This window comes from Ipomoea triloba, chromosome 3, assembly GCF_003576645.1.
Source record: "Ipomoea triloba cultivar NCNSP0323 chromosome 3, ASM357664v1".
Taxonomy (NCBI): Eukaryota; Viridiplantae; Streptophyta; class Magnoliopsida; order Solanales; family Convolvulaceae; genus Ipomoea; species Ipomoea triloba.
In genome coordinates, this window is record NC_044918.1 from 31,220,981 (window position 1) to 31,241,295 (window position 20,315).

A 20,315-nucleotide genomic window follows, 5' to 3' on the forward strand; every position below is an offset into this window, starting at 1 on the left:
AGCAAGCAATGATGTGTAGATATGCATACAGTGTTGTTAAGTCCTCAGCTTTGATTGTATCCCTGGCATCCCATTTTGCCTTCAATCCTCCAGTTAGCTGAGAGGTGACAGTATCCATAGTTGCACTAAAAGGCTCATCAAGGGCAGTTGAACCATAAAAGGCATTAATAATATTAGGACTGAAATCAAACAGCACACCACGCACATAAACCTTCCCAAGAGTTAACAATTCAGGAACTAAGTTTGCATAGAATTCACAAACCACATTTTTAACAAAACCGCCAATCTTGTGAACCGTAGGCATCAAGCATGCAGAGGTTAAAACTTTAAACACACCAGACCGAGAGGCAAGATTGTGAACAATTAACTTTCTTTGAGCAATAACGGACTTCGCAGATAATGTCTTAAACACAGAAAGTAAGCGTTCATAGTAAACGATCTGTGAGAAGGGAGCAGAGTGTTTATCAGAAGATGTAACTCCGGAATTATCTGGGCGAGAGGACTGACCAATTTTATCCAGATGATCAATCACGGCTAGAGTGGGTACGTCCAGTAACGGATCCAACGAAGCAAAGAATGTCGTATGACCAGTAGAAGAATCAGAATCAAAACTAACCCGATTGCTGGATGATTGAGACGATGAGGAATTTTCGAGACTATCCATTTCANCCACTTGATTTTCTCCATGATCTCCTAATTTTGAGGAGACTTTTTCTTCCATCATACATTTGAGAAACATATGCCAATATACCATAATATGCAATATCATATATCATAATATAAAATATCATATATAAGCTATGTACGTGGATCTATATTATGGATATATATATATATATATATATATTGCTATGTACGAAGGAATATATATATGTGTAAATTACATAGAGTGTATGAAAATATATATATATATTATGAGACCCAATGTATAAATATATATATATATTATGGAACCCAACAATCTCCCCCTTTGGCATATGTTTAATCAAATACTAGTATCTCCCCCTATGAAAGTGACTCCCCCTAACCAGATACAGGGTTAACTCCCCCTTTTGATAAACATGCAGCCAACGACGAATCTAATGGCAGTAAGCAGAATTCAATGCATCAAACCACTATAAAGAGTAAATGAATATCAAGATAGTAAAGCAGTAGATTGAGGATGCAGGGTGCATGGAATGTAGAAAAGGAGACGTAAGGAATAGATCTCTGGATAGCTTTCACACCGGACTCGTCTTAGGTTCCGGGTAGCCCTCTTCCAGGAAGAAGACACCACACTAGACAGCTTTCACGCCAGGCTCTTCTCAGGTTCATTGAACCATATTAAGCACTGGGTAGCCCTCTTCTAGTTAAAAAAGAAATATTGAGTTCAACCGGCGAAAGATAATAGAAGATATTGATCAAGTAGAAAGCAAGAGAACAGAAAATATATATGGCATTTCGGCACAGGGTGCAAAGATAGTATCGGGGAAGAGCGAACGACAATGTCAATGGAAAATACTGCTAAACGATCGAAATTCAACATAAACTCTAAAAGTGATAACTGCAAGGAATGCTAAATTGTGACCATAAGATGTTACCAAGTAGACAGCAGTTTATTAGCTTCCACCAGGTGAACGAGTACCCTCACTTGCGGGTGCAGGAAGTTGAGATTTTAGGACCGTCAAAGAGGTCTCAATTTGGTTTTCTCGGGCGAGCATATGTTCCCTCTGATTCCGGCTTAACTGTAGTTCGGACTCTAGAAACTGAATGGTCATAGTGGTGAAGTCTGGACCAAGGCTTGTAAGCAAGGAAGATGTAGGGCCATCGGAACCAACCACATGAGAGTCCTGGAGTAGCGGAGGGTCAACCTTGATCACGTTCGACTCATTCTCATAATGTTCAGTCTCGGTCTCGACAAATCCCTGCATAACTAGCAATCCATAAATAAGGTTAGGAAAAATCAACTCCGCGTGGCCATCCCAATTGTTGCGCGCATCCAGAATTTGATCGTAAAATAGTCTGCCAATATCAGTTTGACTCCATTTGTGACTCGAAACAGAAGAATAGCCATTTCCCTAGGCACATAGCTGTGTTGAGTGGTAGGCATCCAGTTTGAGCAAGCAATGATGTGTAGATATGCATACAGTGTTGTTAAGTCCTCAGCTTTGATTGTATCCCTGGCATCCCATTTTGCCTTCAATCCTCCAGTTAGCTGAGAGGTGACAGTATCCATAGTTGCACTAAAAGGCTCATCAAGGGCAGTTGAACCATAAAAGGCATTAATAATATTAGGACTGAAATCAAACAGCACACCACGCACATAAACCTTCCCAAGAGTTAACAATTCAGGAACTAAGTTTGCATAGAATTCACAAACCACATTTTTAACAAAACCGCCAATCTTGTGAACCGTAGGCATCAAGCATGCAGAGGTTAAAACTTTAAACACACCAGACCGAGAGGCAAGATTGTGAACAATTAACTTTCTTTGAGCAATAACGGACTTCGCAGATAATGTCTTAAACACAGAAAGTAAGCGTTCATAGTAAACGATCTGTGAGAAGGGAGCAGAGTGTTTATCAGAAGATGTAACTCCGGAATTATCTGGGCGAGAGGACTGACCAATTTTATCCAGATGATCAATCACGGCTAGAGTGGGTACGTCCAGTAACGGATCCAACGAAGCAAAGAATGTCGTATGACCAGTAGAAGAATCAGAATCAAAACTAACCCGATTGCTGGATGATTGAGACGATGAGGAATTTTCGAGACTATCCATTTCANCCGCTGCGGCAAGACTGCCCGGGGGGAACGGCGAGATTCCGGCGGCGGCTAGCGAGGGTGGCATTGCGTTGGCCAACTGGATTGCGGCTGTGGCGGCTGGACGGGCGGAGGACGAATCCGGTGAGGACTCCGAGTCCGACGACAGATTCACGACCGGCGTGGTGGCGTGTACGGCGGCTCGCCTAGCGGCGGAGCGGGTACGGCCGGCGATGGAGGCGACGGATACGAAGGAAAAAAAAACTAGAGGATATATATATACAGCAGTTATACTAGAAAAAGGAATAAATAAAAAAAACAACAGAATAACTAAGAAAACGACTACTGACTAGATCAAAAAAAACTAACAAAAACAAATATTTGCTACTAACTAGCTAAAAACAACAAAAAAACATTTTTTTTGTTATTTTATTTTATTTTGTTTTATAAAGAAAAAAATTATGGTGGTGGGCACAAGCCCAGTTTGTGTCTGAGATATTCAAACCTGTTACCGTCTAGAGCTTTTGTGAAAATGTCAGCAAGTTGATCTTCTGTTCGCACGTAGTCCAGACATATAATTTCATCTTCTACGAGATCCCGAATGAAATGATGGCGAATGTCTATATGCTTCACGAGATCCCGAATGAAATGATGGCGAATGTCTATATGCTTCGTTCTGGAGTGTAATACTGGATTCTTCGTAATGCTTATAGCACTAGAGTTGTCACAGTATAAGGTGATGGTGTTTTGTGGAATACCATAATCTGCCAACATTTGTTTCATCCAGAGTAATTGGGCGCAACTACTCCCAGCAGCTATATATTCGGCTTCTGCAGTTGATAAGGATATGGAGTTTTGCTTCTTGCTCAGCCAAGCGATTAGGTTTGAGCCCAAATAAAAACACCCTCCAGATGTACTCTTCCGATCATCTAGGTTTCCGGCCCAATCTGCATCTGTAAAACCAACAAGGTGAGTATTTGATCTGTTAGAGTACCAAAGACCTAGTTTTTCAGTTCCTTTTACGTATTTTATGATACGTTTCACAGCAATTAGGTGAGACTCCTTAGGATCTGCTTGATAGCGAGCGCAGGCTCCGACACTGAAACTTATGTCCGGGCGGCTGGCTGTTAGATATAACAGACTGCCTATCATGCTCCGATATAGACTTGAGTCAACACTTTTTCCTATATCATCTCGTTGCAATTTGTTGTGTGTGGGGAATGGAGTTCGTACACATTTTGAGTTGTCGAGACCAAATCTTTTGACCAGATTGCTGGCATATTTGGTTTGTGAGACAAACGTACCTTCAGTAGTTTGTTTGATCTGTAGGCCTAAGAAATAGGTCAGTTCACCTACCATGCTCATCTCAAATTCCTCTTGCATAACATTTACAAATGCATTAGCATGACTTGCAGATGTTGATCCGAACACAATATCATCAACGTAAACTTGAGCAATTATAAAATCAGAATTATACCTTTTGGTGAATAACGTCTTATCTACACTATCAGAATTATACCTTTTGGTGAATAACGTCTTATCTACACTTCCTCTTGTGTATCCTTTCTTGATTAGGTGCTCGGTAAGCCTTTCATACCATGCCCTAGGTGCTTGCTTCAGACCATAGAGAGCCTTTTTTAATTTGAACACATGATCTGGATGTTTTGAACTCTCAAATCCCTTTGGTTGTGCAACATACACTTCTTCTTTGAGATATCCATTTAGGAATGCTGTCTTGACATCCATCTGTTGTAGCTTGAATCCCAGTGAGCATGCGATGGAGAAAAGAAGTCTGATAGATTCTAATCTTGCTACTGGCGCAAATGTTTCTTCAAAATCAACACCTTCCATTTGTGAATAGCCTTGCGCGACCAGACGAGCTTTGTTTCTGACTACTATTCCATTTTCGTCTGATTTGTTTCTGAAAATCCACTTTGTACCTATGACATTTATATTCTCAGGTTTAGGTACTAAGTCCCATACTTCATTTCTTTCGAATTGTAGAAGTTCCTCTTGCATGGCAAGTATCCAGCACTCATCTTTAAGAGCTTCACTCACGTTTTTTGGTTCTATCATCGAGATGTAGCACGAGTAACCTAGCATCTCACGATAGTTTTTCTTCTCTTTTCCCCGCGTTCTCACCCCTGAGTCAATGTCACCAATCACATTGTCAATTGGATGATTTTTCCGAATTCTCGTGGATGGAATCATGTCTAATTTGTTTTCATGTTCCACACTATCGGTTGATGATGTATTTTCTTCTGCTTTTTCTGATGAGTCTCCTAACTCTTTTGACTTTTCTTGTGCTTCTTCATCATCTTGATCACATTTTTGGCTCACGTGATCGTCTATTACCACATTTACTGACTCCATGACAGATTTTGTTCTCTTGTTGAATACTCTGTAGGTTTTGCTGTGACATGAGTATCCCAAAAAGATTCCTTCATCACTTTTAGCATCAAACTTGCCTCTCTGTTCCCTGTCATTCAAAATATAGCATGTACTACCAAACACATGAAAGTATTTTAGATTAGGTGTTCTTCCTTTCCATAGTTCATATGGGGTAGTTTTGGTACCTGGTCTTAAAACAACCCTGTTTATAATGTGACAGGCAGTGTTCATTGCTTCAGCCCAGAACCTTTTAGAGATATTGTTGGTGAGTAGCATCACTCTTGCCATCTCTTGTAGAGTTCTGTTTTTCCTTTCCACAACTCCGTTTTGTTGTGGTGTTTTAGGAGCAGAAAATTCATGTTGTATGCCAGTTTGATTACAGAAGTCACTAAACCTATTGTTTTCAAACTCCTTACCATGGTCACTTTTTATCCTTATGATTTTTACAATCTGCGTTTCTTTTTCCCTTTGCAGTCTTAAGCAGATTTTTTCAAAAGCATTAAAGGTGTCAGATTTTTCTTTTAAAAAGTCAATCCAAGTAAAACGTGAAAAATCATCTACACAAACTAACACATATTTCTTTCCGCCTAAACTCTCAACCTGAGTTGGTCCAATAAGATCCATATGAAGTAATTCAAGAGTTTTAGTAGTAGGAATGTGTTCTAACCTTTTATGGGACATCCTGGTTTGCTTGCCTTGCTGACACGGTCCGCAGACTTGAGATTTGTCTTTGATTAAGGTCTGGAAGTCCTCTGACTGCTCCAGATTTGACTAACTTTTCAATGTCATGATAATTTAAGTGTCCTAGTTTATAATGCCATTTCGTGCACTCATTGATTTTGACACTATTGCACAGTAGGATAGATTTGATCATATAACAATTATCGGCCGTTCTAACCCCTTCCATGACACATGTTTGTTTAGTATCAAACACTTTGCATTTTTTCTTTGTGAAGCTAACAAGCATGTTCTGGTCACATAATTGGCTTATGCTAATAAGATTTGCTTTTAGACCCTTTACTAGGAACACATTTTCAAGTTTAGGCATACCTTCTGTATTGAGCGTTCCTCGTCCGATAATTTCTCCTTTTTCCCCGTCACCGAAGGTGACCTGACCAGCGTACTCATATGTTACATTTGTCAGAAATCCTTTGTGTCCTGTCATGTGTCTAGAGCATCCATTGTCGAAATACCACGTTGACGACAAGCTCGCTGACATTGATATTTTTGTTGTCATACATAGGATCTTGGGTCTCCACATTTTCTTTAATTTTAGCTCTAGCATTTTACACCAACTCCAGCCATGCCCCTGTTCATTACACCTAAAACATTTTTTATTAAAATAACGATTAGTGTACCTTACCTTTGTTGTCTTCCCTTTCATCCAAGTAGTCTTTGATTGATTGCTTGTTCTTTCAACATATCCTAACCCGACTTTGGTCGTGGATTGTCCATTAGTTCGTAGTATCTCATCTAACTTGTCTGTTCCTGTGTTAAGCATCCGGATCTGTTTCCTCAATTGCTCTAGTTCCTTCTGTAAAGACTGTTCACTAGATTCTTTTATACTTACTTCGTTTTCCAGTGTCTTTACTGACGATTTCAGTTTCAAGTTTTCTGCCTCAAGAAGTTTTGCATCTTTAAGTAAGGAGCGGTTTAGTTTACTTACTTTGCACCAACTTGCGTACAGTTCTTCGTATGCTCTTGCTAGATCCTCATCTTCTGATTGTGAATCATCATCCTCGTGATGTGCTCCTTGGAGCTCTGGTTCTTCTAAACCTGTATACTTGAAGAAAGTTTCAAAGTTAGCTCGTTCTTCTGTATCATCTGGGTGATATATATTACCATGAAATGCCACGAAGTTGTTGGTTTGTTGCTCCTCTTGCTCATCTTTGTCCGAGTCATCAGTATCACTCCAAGTGAGAGTGAATGACTTTTTCCCTTTGTTGTTTGCACAGTCTGCTTGCACATGCCCGTAGCCCCCACACTCATAGCATTGAATTCCCTTCTGTTTGTAGTTGTTGCTTTTTACTCTTTGATTATTCCCAAATCCTTCACTTCTAGAGTTTGAGCCTTTTGTGTTTCCTCGACCTCTGGTCTTCTTTAGAAATTTTGTAAACTTCTTGGTCAACAATGCCATAGCCTCATCTGATTCAGAATCTGAGCCTGTATGTTGTGTCGTGACACCGAAAGCCACTCCCTTGTTTTTCTTTGTGTGCTTATCTTCCTCTTCTAACTCCATCTCAAAAGTTTGCAAATTTCCCATCAATGCGTCGAGTGACAGTGTTTTCAAGTCTGTAGATTGTTTAATAGCAATTGCTTGCATTTTAAACTTTGGAGGTAGTGACTGCAACACCTTACGAACCATTTTCTCTTCATCAAACGGTTCCCCTAGATTAAATGCGTTATTTGTCAAGCTTTTGATCCGAGCACTAAACTCAGAGACAGTCTCCGTGTCCTCCATCCGCAGACTCTCATATTGAGACATAAACATCTGTATTTTAGACATTTTTACAGATCCAGTACCTTCAAAGTGAGTTTCTAGTGCATCCCAAGCACCCTTAGCCTGATCTGTGGCGGATATTAACATGAATTGGTCTGGACTCATGGCGCTGTGTATTGCGTTCAAAGCTCTGTTGTTTGCGGATGATGCTCTTTTCTCTTCTGTTGTCCACCTGCTTACTGGTTTTGTCGTTTCCTCATTTAGTGTAGTGATTGTTGGTGGGGTCCAACCAGTTTCTACGGCATCCCAACACTCCTCATCTAGTGATTTTATGAATGCCTTCATTCTGGCCTTCCAAAAAGCATAATTACTCACACCTTTTAGTAATGGAGGCCTCGAAATTGATGCCCCCTCTTCCATCCTGAGTAATGGAGGCCTCGAAATTGATGCCCCCTCTTCCATCCTGCTAAACAATATTCGATTCTCCCTAGGATCTCGCTAATAAATTAAGCGACACTGCTTTGATACCAATTGATAAAAAAGAGTAAAGCAGGAAATAACAAGAAGACACTGCAATTTTTAACGCAGTTGGAGAACACTCCTAATCTGCGGGGCCACGCCCAAAAACTTTTTCACTAAAGATCAACCTGTGGTTTTCACACTTACAAGGTTCAATGAATTACAAGACTAGGTCTGCTACCTATCTAAACATTAACCTTATAACAACTCTCTGAAAAAGTTTACAAATACAATTTAAGCTAATTCGACCAATTACATAAACTGTAAACCAACCTGGGTATAACAACAATTGTGCTTGACTTTTTGGAGCTGACTACCCCGGATTTAGCACGCCATTCTTGGACCTTGATTATTTGAAGTTTCCTGATTTAATCTCTCGTATTTTCTGAATTCTGAAACTTCCCTTTTTTCTTCATTACATAGGACCCTATTTATAGGGATGAGTTTCCTAAAACCACGCTATGCACTTCTCCATGATCTGATGTGCACCACTTGATTTTCTCCATGATCTCCTAATTTTGAGGAGACTTTTTCTTCCATCATACATTTGAGAAAAATATGCCAATATACCATAATATGCAATATCATATATCATAATATAAAATATCATATATAAGCTATGTACGTGGATCTATATTATGGATATATATATATATATATATATATATATATATATATTGCTATGTACGAAGGAATATATATATGTGTAAATTACATAGAGTGTATGAAAATATATATATATATTATGAGACCCAATGTATAAATATATATATATATTATGGAACCCAACAAAAACCAAAACTCGAGCAAATCCCATTAGCTTGACAACTGGAAACTTTCGGCTCAAGAAGGCATACAATAGACAATGAGTGAAACATGCAAAGTTGACGGAGGGTACGCCGGAAAGATCTCGAGGCCGCACTCTGGCAATTCCAAATCAAGCAATTCATAATAAATATGGAAAAAAACAAATAACAGCGCTCAGGAGCGCGGGTGGCTCACCACCACCGGGCTAGCCTGGCCAATTGGTCGATTCGTGTCAAGCATGGTTTCATCTAGATGTTCAAGATCATTTGGGAAAGCCCGAACATTGTCCGGGGGATGATCTTTGTAGTTAACTCCAGGTTCTGTCCTGTAGGAAGACTAAGGTGATCAGTGGGGTGATGGACCACTGTGCTTGTTATTATTTTTTTTCCTCGGTCCGATCCCCTGACAACTGTGTGCTTTGTCTCTGGTGCAGCACGTCTAGGACTGTCACCACGGCCCCCTCTACCTCTCGTGGCGCCATGGGTGTCTGTTCTGACATTTCTTGTGGTTTCCTGGTGGGGGCTTGGGCGTGTAGGAACTTCTTCAAGGCTTAGGTTCACAGTCTTCTGCTGATAAGAGGTCCGGATTCTTGGTAAAGGTGTTCTCGTATCATAGACGGTGTGGGGATTCTGTTCTTGCTCATATGCCGCCCCGGGCTCGGGTTCTTCTAGACCATCCAACAGGGCAAAGCGAGAGCCCATCTGAGTCTGTTCTACAATCGGGTTCCTCTGGTAATTCCTCTGACCTACAGCTGGGGTTCTGCCTCCTCTTCTTTGCCCTCTTCGGTCTCTTTTGGTTACCAACATCCAGGCTTTGTAGTTTGCTTTGAGATCATGCCTGGGATCGCTTGGTGGTCTCGCATTCGAACGAATAGCTTCATATGGAGGAGGATTCCCTTGTTGCTCCCCTTCTACTGGCTCACTATTACTACTTTTCTTGCACTCACCCTGTTTATATCCATACAGGCTACAACTAAAACAAACCAGATAGATACCTTCATATTATATAGGTATTACTGTCTCCCCCACATTGAACTTTGAGAGTAGAGGTTTGTTAATATCTATCTCTACACACATTCTTGCAAATTTGCCAATAGACGCCAAGCTAGTTGTCGTGTCCAGTTTCACAGGTCTGCCGATTTATTTGCCTATCTTCATGATAAATTCGTCTTCAAAGTATTCAATCGGTAATGCCGGGAATCTGACCCATACAAGTAGTTTATCAATAACGTTTTTCCTTGGATTAAAGTTTGGCTTCCACTCCTTAACAACCAAGTAGTGATCGAGTATGACCCAGGGTCCCTTGAATTTGGCGTAGTCATAATCTCGAAGCGACTCAAACTTTGCTATGAAGAAATCTTGGTCCAGAGCGATAAGATCGAAGTTGGCATCAAGATTCCATATGCGTTTTAACCTCTGGAAGAGATAAGAGTAACTAACCTTTCTCCCCAAGACCTTGATAATAAGCGATCTCCGCCATGGCCGAGGTAACCTTACTTTCTCTTCCTTTGGTATCAGAATGGTTGGGCAATTAGGGTCGTTCTTGGTTTCATCGATGATATCATCGTCTGAATCATCGTATACTTCTGTAAAGGTTGGCTTCGCTTTCTGAGTCCAGGGTTGGTTGGGGGTTTCCATCGGCATTGTCCACTGGGTTGATTCCGGGGACATAAACCCCATTTCTTGGGGCGTCTCTCGGATAACTTCGTTCGTTGTCATCGGCGTAGCTGTTTCCACCGTATCCCTGTGCCGTTTCGTTTTCTTTGTGCTCCTTTGGAGAAGGTCTTGGTCCTCCGACGACCGAGCGGTCGCCGCCGATGAGGACATTTCAAAGAGCGTTTCAGTAACCATTTCCATCCAACAAACTTATTGAGACATATATCATCATCATTATGTAATCTCATAATTTGAATCAAACAAGATAACATGGAGTCAATATCGCCCTCACTGAGAAGGAGTCACCCCTTTTATATGAGAGTACAACCAGATGCCACTAAACCACAAGATCTTGGCATAACATTCAGATTACTTAACAATCTAAGATTATCTAAACCAAAATCACCTAAATGGCTAAATGTGATTTAAACTTTAAAATTTTCCTAAAATCAAACGTGTGTGATGTGACATCACCTTATCCTCACAATAGCTTTGTCCCGTTCCATCTTGCAACCCATCCGGCATGGCGGCATCCTGAGGCATTCTTTGCACCGCGCTCTCCCTCCATAGCCACGAGTCGTGTAGCGGAGTAAGCTCTCCTCTCTCATTCATTCTCCAATATCAATCTCTCACCTCTACCTCGACAATCAACAGCGCACACGCACACGCACACGCACACGCACACGCACACAGCGCCACAGTGGCTCTGCGCTTCCATACCCGTAACCACTGGTGGAACCTAAAGGCTAAATTTCGAAGACACAACTTCATCCTCAGACGCCTTCATCACTTCTTCCGCCACTGCCGACGACACCTTGACGGGTGATGGCATGAACCCTCTGTTGACGGCTCGACACCTCTTTCCGCCCTGGTTCACGCCAGCCAAGGCACCATCCCACGGTCGAAACTCGAACTGTGGAAGGTATTTGCTTTTTTTTTTTTTCATTAATTTTTACTGAAATACCTATTATAAATTTGGCCATCTCTCTTGTTTGATTTCATATGGTAGTATGGTGCTATTCTACTGTGATTATGAAACATGAATTGCACATCAATTGATTCAGGCATATAGTTATTGAACTTCCCCAATTTTTGCTAATGGAGTCCAGGGCTAAATATATAGTGATTCTTGAGACTAAAAACATCAAATTTTGCTAATTATTTTCAAACTGGCCAAGTATGAAGTAGTATAGCAGTTTGTGCTTAGAAATTTAGAGTTTCATCAAGAATAATTGATTGTTGTAAGAGAGTAAATCCAATGTAATATTTCTTCATCCATGAAAAGACTCTGTACTCATAATGCCAATTTCATTTTTATTTATAATATTTCCTTATTCCAACTGTATTATATTCAAATGCTTTTTGATTTACAAAGGTTTGCTTTAATTTTCAAATCCACTGAACACACACACACACACATATATATTTGGCTCCACCACTGTCTTTAAGCAAATGTAAGCTCTCCCTCTAAATCTATATACGTATTGACTCCACTTTTGTATTGCCATATCAATTTATATGGTTGAATCTGTTTCTGGTTTCTAGTCTGTTCAAATTTGCAAAAGTATTGCTTGATAAAATTATAAAATTACTAGAAGATGGAGCATCTATGCACTGGAATCATTTGGAGCATCTATATATTCCTTTCAGTTGAATCTTTATTTCTGAGACCTGGAGTTTAGCAGTTTGCTTCATATATAACAAATTGCAGGTTTTGATGACTTAATTGTTAGATTTCATAAGCTTCTTTCTAGGAGGTTCTGAAATGTGACGAGTCAAAATGCTATTTTCTTGTATTGGTACTGTTTATTAGAATGAATTAGAAGTTCTACAAATTGCCCTTTGTTTTGGAAATCAAATTTGACAAAATTTTAAGGTTATGCAAGACTTGATTTCTTTATCATGAATGATGCTAAATTGCTAATTAAATGTACTACAGAGTTTTTTCTCCTGGTGGTGTTTTATGTTGGTTTTAGACACTTGGTCTGAATTCTTCACCTCTCTTATAAGTTATATCCGTTTATTTGTTTCCTTAATTTTTCACTTGAATACTTCTCTTCTCAGAGATGTAAAATAGAATTAAGAGCACTACTTCTTTTTACATGTACATGTGTGTGCTTATTGGATTATGATTAAAGCTCATAATCTTGCTATTAAAAAACACATTTGTGGTTTCAATCTCTCATTGCCATAATAGTGAAGGGGTTGCTAATTTATAATAACAGTTGTTATAGTTTAATTGGTTTCATTGAACTGATCATTTGATTGATGGTATTTTCTCCACTTTCTTTTGATGAATATAAAGAGCAAGAGAGAGAGAGAGAGAGAGGGCAAGATAAAATACTTTTATCATTAGTGTTTTTTTTTTTTTCCAGATTTCATGTCATTTGCCTTATTATATTTTGGTTTTATTTTTTTTTATTTTGGCTTATGGAAATTACTATTAGCCTGTAGGTTGGATGGTAGGAATTGCCATTGTTCTTTTCCTGAAGTTGAAAGCTGCCCCTCATGCCAGCAGGGTGTTGGCATGTTAAATTTCTTTACTTTTAATGGATGAGGAGGTGAGGATAAATGGGTGATGCATTTGTGTAATTGTGTTATGCAATTGTATTTCCTTTGTTTAAGACCTTACCTATGTGATCTAGATGGGAATTGAAAATTTGGAACTTAAATTGTATGTTTGTAATGTTTGTAAGTTTAGACTGTTTGGGCTATGGATGGTAGAGCCTAATTATTGAGCATTTTTCAACTGGATATATTGAATTTTTCCCATTAGATATCCAGATATGCATTGAGTAGTATCGGTTTTTTGTAACCAGCATAACCGGCCAAAGCCAAGAGGTTTGGTTTAAGTTGGTTATTGAGAAGGAAAGAAGTAATCAGTTATTGAGAGGTTACTGATCGTAACCAGCTGTTGCTCATCTTATCCTTACTCTTGCATGACTCGCTATTATGATTATATACTGTAATTGACAGGAAATTTGATTTTTATATGCTTAAATGCTTTATGTTTTCTTGGCTGGAAATTATTTACTGTGCATTCAAAAATTTCTCTCGCTTGGTTTTGCCTCTACTGAAATGCTTTATGCTTTAGATAAACAGTTTCAATTCAATGTTCTACTTTTGCACAGTAATTGTTTTTTCAGAGAATCTCTGTCCACTTCATATTCTTGATGAATTCCTCAAGAACTGAAATTTCCTTGAAAAAGTAATTTCTTCCTTGGGTATTGATAAGGTGGCCTAAGTTTTTGAACAATAAGTGATTATTTCCTATAACTAGGATTTAGTGTTTTATGAAGTGTGTGTGAGACTTCTTTCCAGGTAATTCATTCTATTTCTGCTCGTTCTTGTTCATTGTCAGGATGCTTGCTTTGAGGTGCTTTCCGGCAATTTTCACTGGAAGACTGGAATCAAGTAAATTTTGGAAGAAAAGTAATCGAAACACTGTACTGACTGTAGTAAGCATTCCATTTTTTAGTTCAATTTTTTAAATTTTAGATATTCTTCCATGCATTCATTATAGTTAATTAAGTTATCATAGCCAATTGAAATGAAGGTAATTGCAATTTTTGTCTTGACGTTTTAGGGTTTTAGTGTAGTGCTGATACTCTCTTCACTAATTATTTTATTTCAACTGTAATTGCTGGTTATTCTTAGCTAAAGTGCTGAGTGTTTTTTTTTTTTTTTTTTTTTTTTTTTTTTTTTTTTTTTTTTTTTNTTTTTTTTTTTTTTTTTTTTTTTTTTTTTTGTTTTGTTCTTTTCTTTCCAATTTTGCACACAATAATTGCAGCTCGAGAGTGCTATTCAATATATAATGTTTTCTTAGATACATCTTCATCCCTTTCCAGCTTTTCTCGTGAATGAAGTCCTCAATTCTTTACTAATTGGTTGGTGAGATTGGAACTTCAAAGTTTGATGCCTACCATAGATTTCTCTACTTGAAGTTTTGTCTGTGGCTTGTCATGATTCCTTTTGTATTTGAAAGGATCAGTATTAGAATGTTGAAGAATTGAGATGTATATAGAAGGAACTATTGTCCTTAGTACTCCAAGTAATTCAAGTAGAGATGCATTTCGAATTTTGATCCCTAGAACCAATGGGAAGCTTGGGTGAAGTGGTTTTTTGATTTCTTCATTTGCTTCAGTTAGATTTTGATTATCCTTGTGAAATTCTGTATACTGGCTAACTCTTGAAGTCTACATGACCATTTGCTTTAACTTTCTTAGGTATGTGCTGCAAAAGGTCCTCGTCCGAGGTATCCTCGGGTGTGGAAGAGTAGAAGGAAAATAGGGACTATTTCTAAATCTCTCAAGCTTGTAGAATGTGTAAGTTTATTCTCCACTACCTTTTTGATTCTTGTGAGGAGAGTTATCTTAGTAATTTAATTGCATATTGGATACTTTTGTCCTGTATTGTCAGAAAATTTTCATTTGCCTGATGAAAGAAGTTATTTCTTACTCCTGAACTATATGATTTTATTATAGATAAAAGGATTATCAAATGTGAAGGAGGAAGTCTATGGTGCTCTTGATTCCTTTATTGCCTGGGAACTTGAGTTCCCATTGATCACAGTGAAAAAAGCTATAAAGACCCTTGAGCATGAAAAGGAGTGGAAGAGAATAATACAGGTATGGTTTATTTGCTGGTGTGTGTGTGTGTGCGCGCGTATAATACTCAATATCTCGTGTGTTTTTACCTTAAATGGATCAGTCAAATACTATATTGGATTATAGGTCACAAAGTGGATGTTAAGCAAGGGTCAGGGGAGAACAATGGGTAGCTATTATACCTTGTTAAATGCTTTGGCCGAGGATGGAAGGCTTGATGAAGCTGAAGAGCTTTGGAGAAAGTTGCTTTTGGAGAACCTTGAAAGTATTCCTCGCATTTTCTTTGAGAAAATGATCTCTCTTTACTACCGAAGAGAAATGCACGAAAAGATGTTCGAGGTAGTTTCCTAGCTCCTTAGCTGTTTTTCTTGTTTCGGAAGAGAGGGGAGGGAGGGGGATTGCAAACCTCGGCACATAGCCTATGATGCACAGAAACTTTTGGGGGTAGCGTTTTTTGCATATGGAAACATTTTTACATCTGAAACTCATGGAAACTTGCCAGTTGCCAGTAATGTTTTGGGGCCATTTTCTAATTTTAAAAATATTTGGAAACACATTTCTTAAACTGAAATGCATGTTCCTCAACACTGCTGGTATAATCACTTGACACTTGTGATAGACACAGTTCATTTGTTCTAACCTTTTAATAATTCTGCTTCATTCATCTTACGAAACTTGTGTAACAATAAATGAACAAATAAAAATCATAACAATTAATGAATTTAATTACATAATTTCATATTTCAAAAAAAAAATTACATAATTTCATATTTTTGTTATCACACCACTTGTGTCCTGGGTGCTGCTCATTATAATGATTGAATGCTAGGCCAAAATTGTTAGCTTCAGATAAAATTTACTTTATGTGACTTCATATAGGGAATAATATGATCTTGATTTTGCTTAATGTAAGACATTTTGTCGATCTGCACTTCTGCAGATATTTGCTGACATGGAAGAACTTGGTGTTCGGCCAACTGTTCGCATTGTCACAATGGTTGGAGATGTGTTTCAGAAGTTGGATATGTTGGACAAATACCGAAAGTTGAAGAAAAAATACCCCCCACCAAGGTGGGAATATCGGTATGTTAAGGGAAAAAGGATCAAAATAAGAATAGATGCTAGTAAACGTCATAATTATGAAATAGATGCTAGTAAACGTCATAATTATGGTGATGTTGTGGCAAATGAATCTGATACTGAAACCTACTCTGAGTCGGATGAGAACATCGAAGCTTCTGCAGATAGGTTGGATACTGAAACCTACTCTGAGTCGGATGAGAACATCGAAGCTTGTGCAGATAGGTTGAATGAGAACACAGAAGCGTGTCCAGATAAGTTGGACGAAGTTGATCTGATCATCTGAATCAGCTTTGATAAAGCACATTCCTCTGTGCCTGCCCAGTGAAAGTTTTCAATTTGTGATTGGAGGACAATGATGCTACAAAGAACAGGTAATGGAACTCTAAAACTTGCTCTCATACTTTGAAATTTTTTGGCAGAATTAATTTGGCAAAGTTCAAGTTATTAATTTTCACCACCAATATGTTTTTACCCTGCAGAGATGAGTGGGTAGAAAATGTTTGCAGTTTGCACCAAACCTTGGTATGAACATATTCCCTTTTCCCCTGTTATCTGTTTGTCATATCGAATTCCTCCTCATCTTCACTGTATACTAATGTTATATACACACATGAACAAGAAGAGATTGAGGGATTCACCACTGAATGCTCTTGTTAACCTAATTAATTTCTTTTGAAAGAGAAAAAAAAAGTGATGTGTAAATCTTTAGTTATCATTTGGTGTAGAGCCAACCTATGCCAAAGGTCATGGGTTTGAATCTCTGCTTCACCTGATAAAAAAAAGACTATAGTCCACGTGTTGTTTGGAGCCCATAACTAAAGGGGTAGCATATATCATATATAAACATATAAACATACAGAGCCCATAACTAGAGGGGTAGCATATATCATATATAAACATATAAACATACAGAGCCCATAACTAGAGGGGTAGCATATATCATATATAAACATATAAACATACAGTCCTAATAGTGTCATTCATTAAAGAAATGAGATTAATGATTTTTTTTTGGTATAAATTTTCCCTAATCATTAGCTTTAAATTTTCTCAAAATATCCAGGTTTCAGTCCAACAATACTGAAATTAGTCTATTAGAATAATATGTAGGTTGATCAAAGTTTAAGATAGATCTAACAAACATGACTGCATGCCTATTAATGTTGCAGGTTTATCACTTTATTATAATGATATCAGCTGATCAATCATTACTTAAAAATTATTATTATTTTTTCTAAATAAAATCAATGTTTAGAAAATATGTATTTAAAAATATATTGTTTATATTTAAAATAAGGGTGTGTTTCGTTGACAGGTTTAGCTATCAGGAATGGGTATCAAAGTCGTAATACTACTATGGGTTTTGATTACCCCATTAATTACAAAATTTATTCCCTAATAAAATAAGGGTTTTATTTCTCTTCCTCCTCCGCTTCCCCAACTATTATTCTATTTTACCCGATTACCAAACATGCAAAATATTTTCATCAAAATCCATTACTATTATAAAGTATTTGATACTCATTCTGATTTGCAAAATATTTTCATCAAAATCCATTACTATTATACAGTATTTGATACTCATCCCGATTTCGATTCCATGTGCGAACCAAACAAACCCTAAATGATGTTTATATTGATGTATTTTTTTCAATATATCATTTAAATAAGTGTATCATTGACTTATAATTAATAATTAGAGAAAATTTCATTTTTGATTTTATGACTATTAGGGTGTTGTTAATTGCAGTCTACGAGTTTTAAAATTATTAATTTAACTAGTTTTTTCACGTAGGATAATGCCAATGTTTATTTTTAAATAAATACTTCAAAGCATATCAATACAAGATTATATATGAGATATTTAAGCATATGTAATTTTGAATGTTGAATTTATTTATTTAAATTGATAATTTAAAGTATATGATTGCAAAATAATATATGAGAGGTTGATTATAATTGTCATTAAAATAAATGTTTGCAATTTTGTAAAAACAATAGTCTAAATAATTAGTCTAAATTTTTTGATAATGAATAATTTTTATTATAGAAAATAAAGACATAAAACTAATTAAATTATATCTCTTTTTTATTTTTTAATAATGAATAATTTTTATTGTAGAAAAAAAAAGACATATAACTAATGAAATTTTATCTCTTTTTTAATTTTTTGATAATGAATAATTTTATTGTAGAAAATAAAGACAATATAACTAATGAAATTATATCACTTTTTAAACTTTTTGATAATAAATAAATTTTTTTGAATAAAGACATTGTAAACATCTAATTCTTAATTAAAGAAATGCATATGTATTTTTGTTGTTGTAGTTACTAATTCATTTATTTTAATAACAGTAATAGAATGGGTATTCACTTTTCAATAATATACTCTAACATATTCATAGTATATATTTAACAATTATGCAATTCTGATTTGGATGAGGTTCGAACTTAAGACCTTTCTTATAGAAACTAATGGATAAATTAAAATTTAACGGAATATCCTGTTACTAAAGTTTATTTAAGAAAAAAAATAACATAATAGAGAGTAAAGAAAGAAAATCATAGAAAAATTATTAAAATCAAAATAATATAAACTATTCGTTTAAGTAAATAAATACCACAAACAATTTTTTTTTTCTCGTTAGAGCCATAACTTTATTGACTTTTATTATTAAGATAAGATTGTAGAAATGTAGATGTAGATATTGCAACTATGCATTTTTTTTTTTTTCAATTTTAGTTCCTCTGGCTAAATTGTAAAATTAAAGTCGCCAAAAAATTTTAATAGTAATGAAGACATTTAGTCAATTTCTTCCTCTCTTCTCTTTTACTCTTCTCTTTCTTCTCAATTTCTCGCGTGAGATGATATGTTTTATCATCTTCAGATTTGCGTACATCTTCAATGCGGCGGATTTGGACTTGATCAGATTCTGGTGTTATATTTTGATGGTGCCGTCATTGATTGGATTCTGGAATTTCTCAACCGGTTTAGGCCGGGAGGAGTTGAAACAAGAGGTTCTCAGAATCTCAGTGACGAGGACGACAACAACTTTCGAGTGGACTCCAAGAACTTCGTCTCCGACAAGGAAGATGACGAGGAGAGTGCGGAGGTTGCAGCCGTATCTGGCGAAGGAATGATGAAGAAAGAAAAGAGAAGAATCAAAAGATTAAATTGTCATTATTATTTTATCCATTAAAATTACGCCCAGAATTCTCATTCATCCGGTAACATTACACTTGAAAGATACAATATGTAGGATCTTAGAAACTAGGAAGAATAACAAACCCACTCAGATAATTGTCATATATTTTAATAATTTATAACAATTCTCATTACTAAGTATTTTATTCCAATTTGGATTCTCATATTTGAATCAAATGCCGCCTTACTTCTATATGTGGGTATTGATTGAGGATTTAACAATGTTTATTACAATTTCGATTATGAATTCAAGTTCTCTAAAATTTTTATGGATTAGTGGAATTTCGGAATGTGAAGAGCTTAACAGAAAATAGTTCTTAATTTAGTACTTCAATGATAAAATTTGATTTCATGATTTATATAAGATTTGAAATAAAAACGTGCTTGTACCAATGTAATTTACAATAATTTCTTGTTATTGGAGTTTACTATTTAAGAATGAAATATATTTTGTTATAGATTTAAAAAGATTGATATTGTTATGTATTCTCTATATTGGTAACAAATTAACAACAATTTAGAAAATCATAATCATGAATACTATTAAATAAATATTCATCCCCCATTCGAACCATTTCAATTTCCATTACAATTGTTCACTCTTACTCTTAAATACTTAGCAATTAGCTCATGAATCGTCTTTTAACTTTATCTAATCCGCCCGTTACGAGTATTGCATAAAAACTCTAGAACCCTAAGTTGGATTTCTATCCTTTACGTATAACCACAAATAAAGTATCAAGATAGGCAACACAACCCTAATCCAAGTCCATAAACTAAAAATTCACACACATTAAGCATAAAGCATAAGTGACATAAAGGAAATATATAGAAAGAACAAAGAACTTATCTATTAAAATGGA

At 36.6% G+C, this 20,315-nt stretch overlaps 1 protein-coding gene and 1 pseudogene across 4 annotated transcripts; one reads left to right on the forward strand and one right to left on the reverse strand.

The window, feature by feature from the left end:
- Positions 1–1,598: 1,598 nt before the first annotated feature.
- Positions 1,599–8,035, reverse strand: LOC116013202 (annotated as a pseudogene).
- Positions 8,036–11,052: 3,017 nt separating this feature from the next.
- Positions 11,053–19,616, forward strand: LOC116013902 (pentatricopeptide repeat-containing protein At4g21190). 4 transcript variants are annotated; one of them, XM_031253864.1, is made up of 8 exons: positions 11,053–11,476; positions 13,916–14,012; positions 14,781–14,879; positions 15,039–15,182; positions 15,288–15,500; positions 16,102–16,615; positions 16,724–16,766; positions 19,136–19,616. In XM_031253864.1, exons 1-6 carry the CDS (start codon positions 11,385–11,387, stop codon positions 16,525–16,527), a joined length of 1,071 nt encoding a protein of 356 aa, XP_031109724.1. In that variant the 5' UTR covers positions 11,053–11,384; the 3' UTR covers positions 16,528–16,615; positions 16,724–16,766; positions 19,136–19,616. The 4 variants fall into 4 exon arrangements, with proteins under 4 accessions (XP_031109724.1, XP_031109723.1, XP_031109725.1 ...); XM_031253865.1 differs by lacking the exon at positions 19,136–19,616 and adding an exon at positions 13,002–13,115 and having other exon boundaries at positions 11,054–11,476; positions 16,724–16,946; XM_031253866.1 differs by lacking the exon at positions 19,136–19,616 and adding an exon at positions 13,009–13,115 and having other exon boundaries at positions 11,054–11,476; positions 16,724–16,946.
- Positions 19,617–20,315: the final 699 nt, after the last annotated feature.

Bases quoted from the DNA above. Each gene is read 5' to 3' on its own strand.
- LOC116013902 (XM_031253864.1), top strand. From the start codon at position 11,385: ATGAACCCTCTGTTGACGGCTCGACACCTCTTTCCGCCCTGGTTCACG. The intron at 14,013-14,780 runs GTAAGCATTCCA...TAACTTTCTTAG, and splicing joins GAAACACTGTACTGACTGTA to GTATGTGCTGCAAAAGGTCC. The intron at 15,501-16,101 runs GTAGTTTCCTAG...GCACTTCTGCAG, and splicing joins TGCACGAAAAGATGTTCGAG to ATATTTGCTGACATGGAAGA.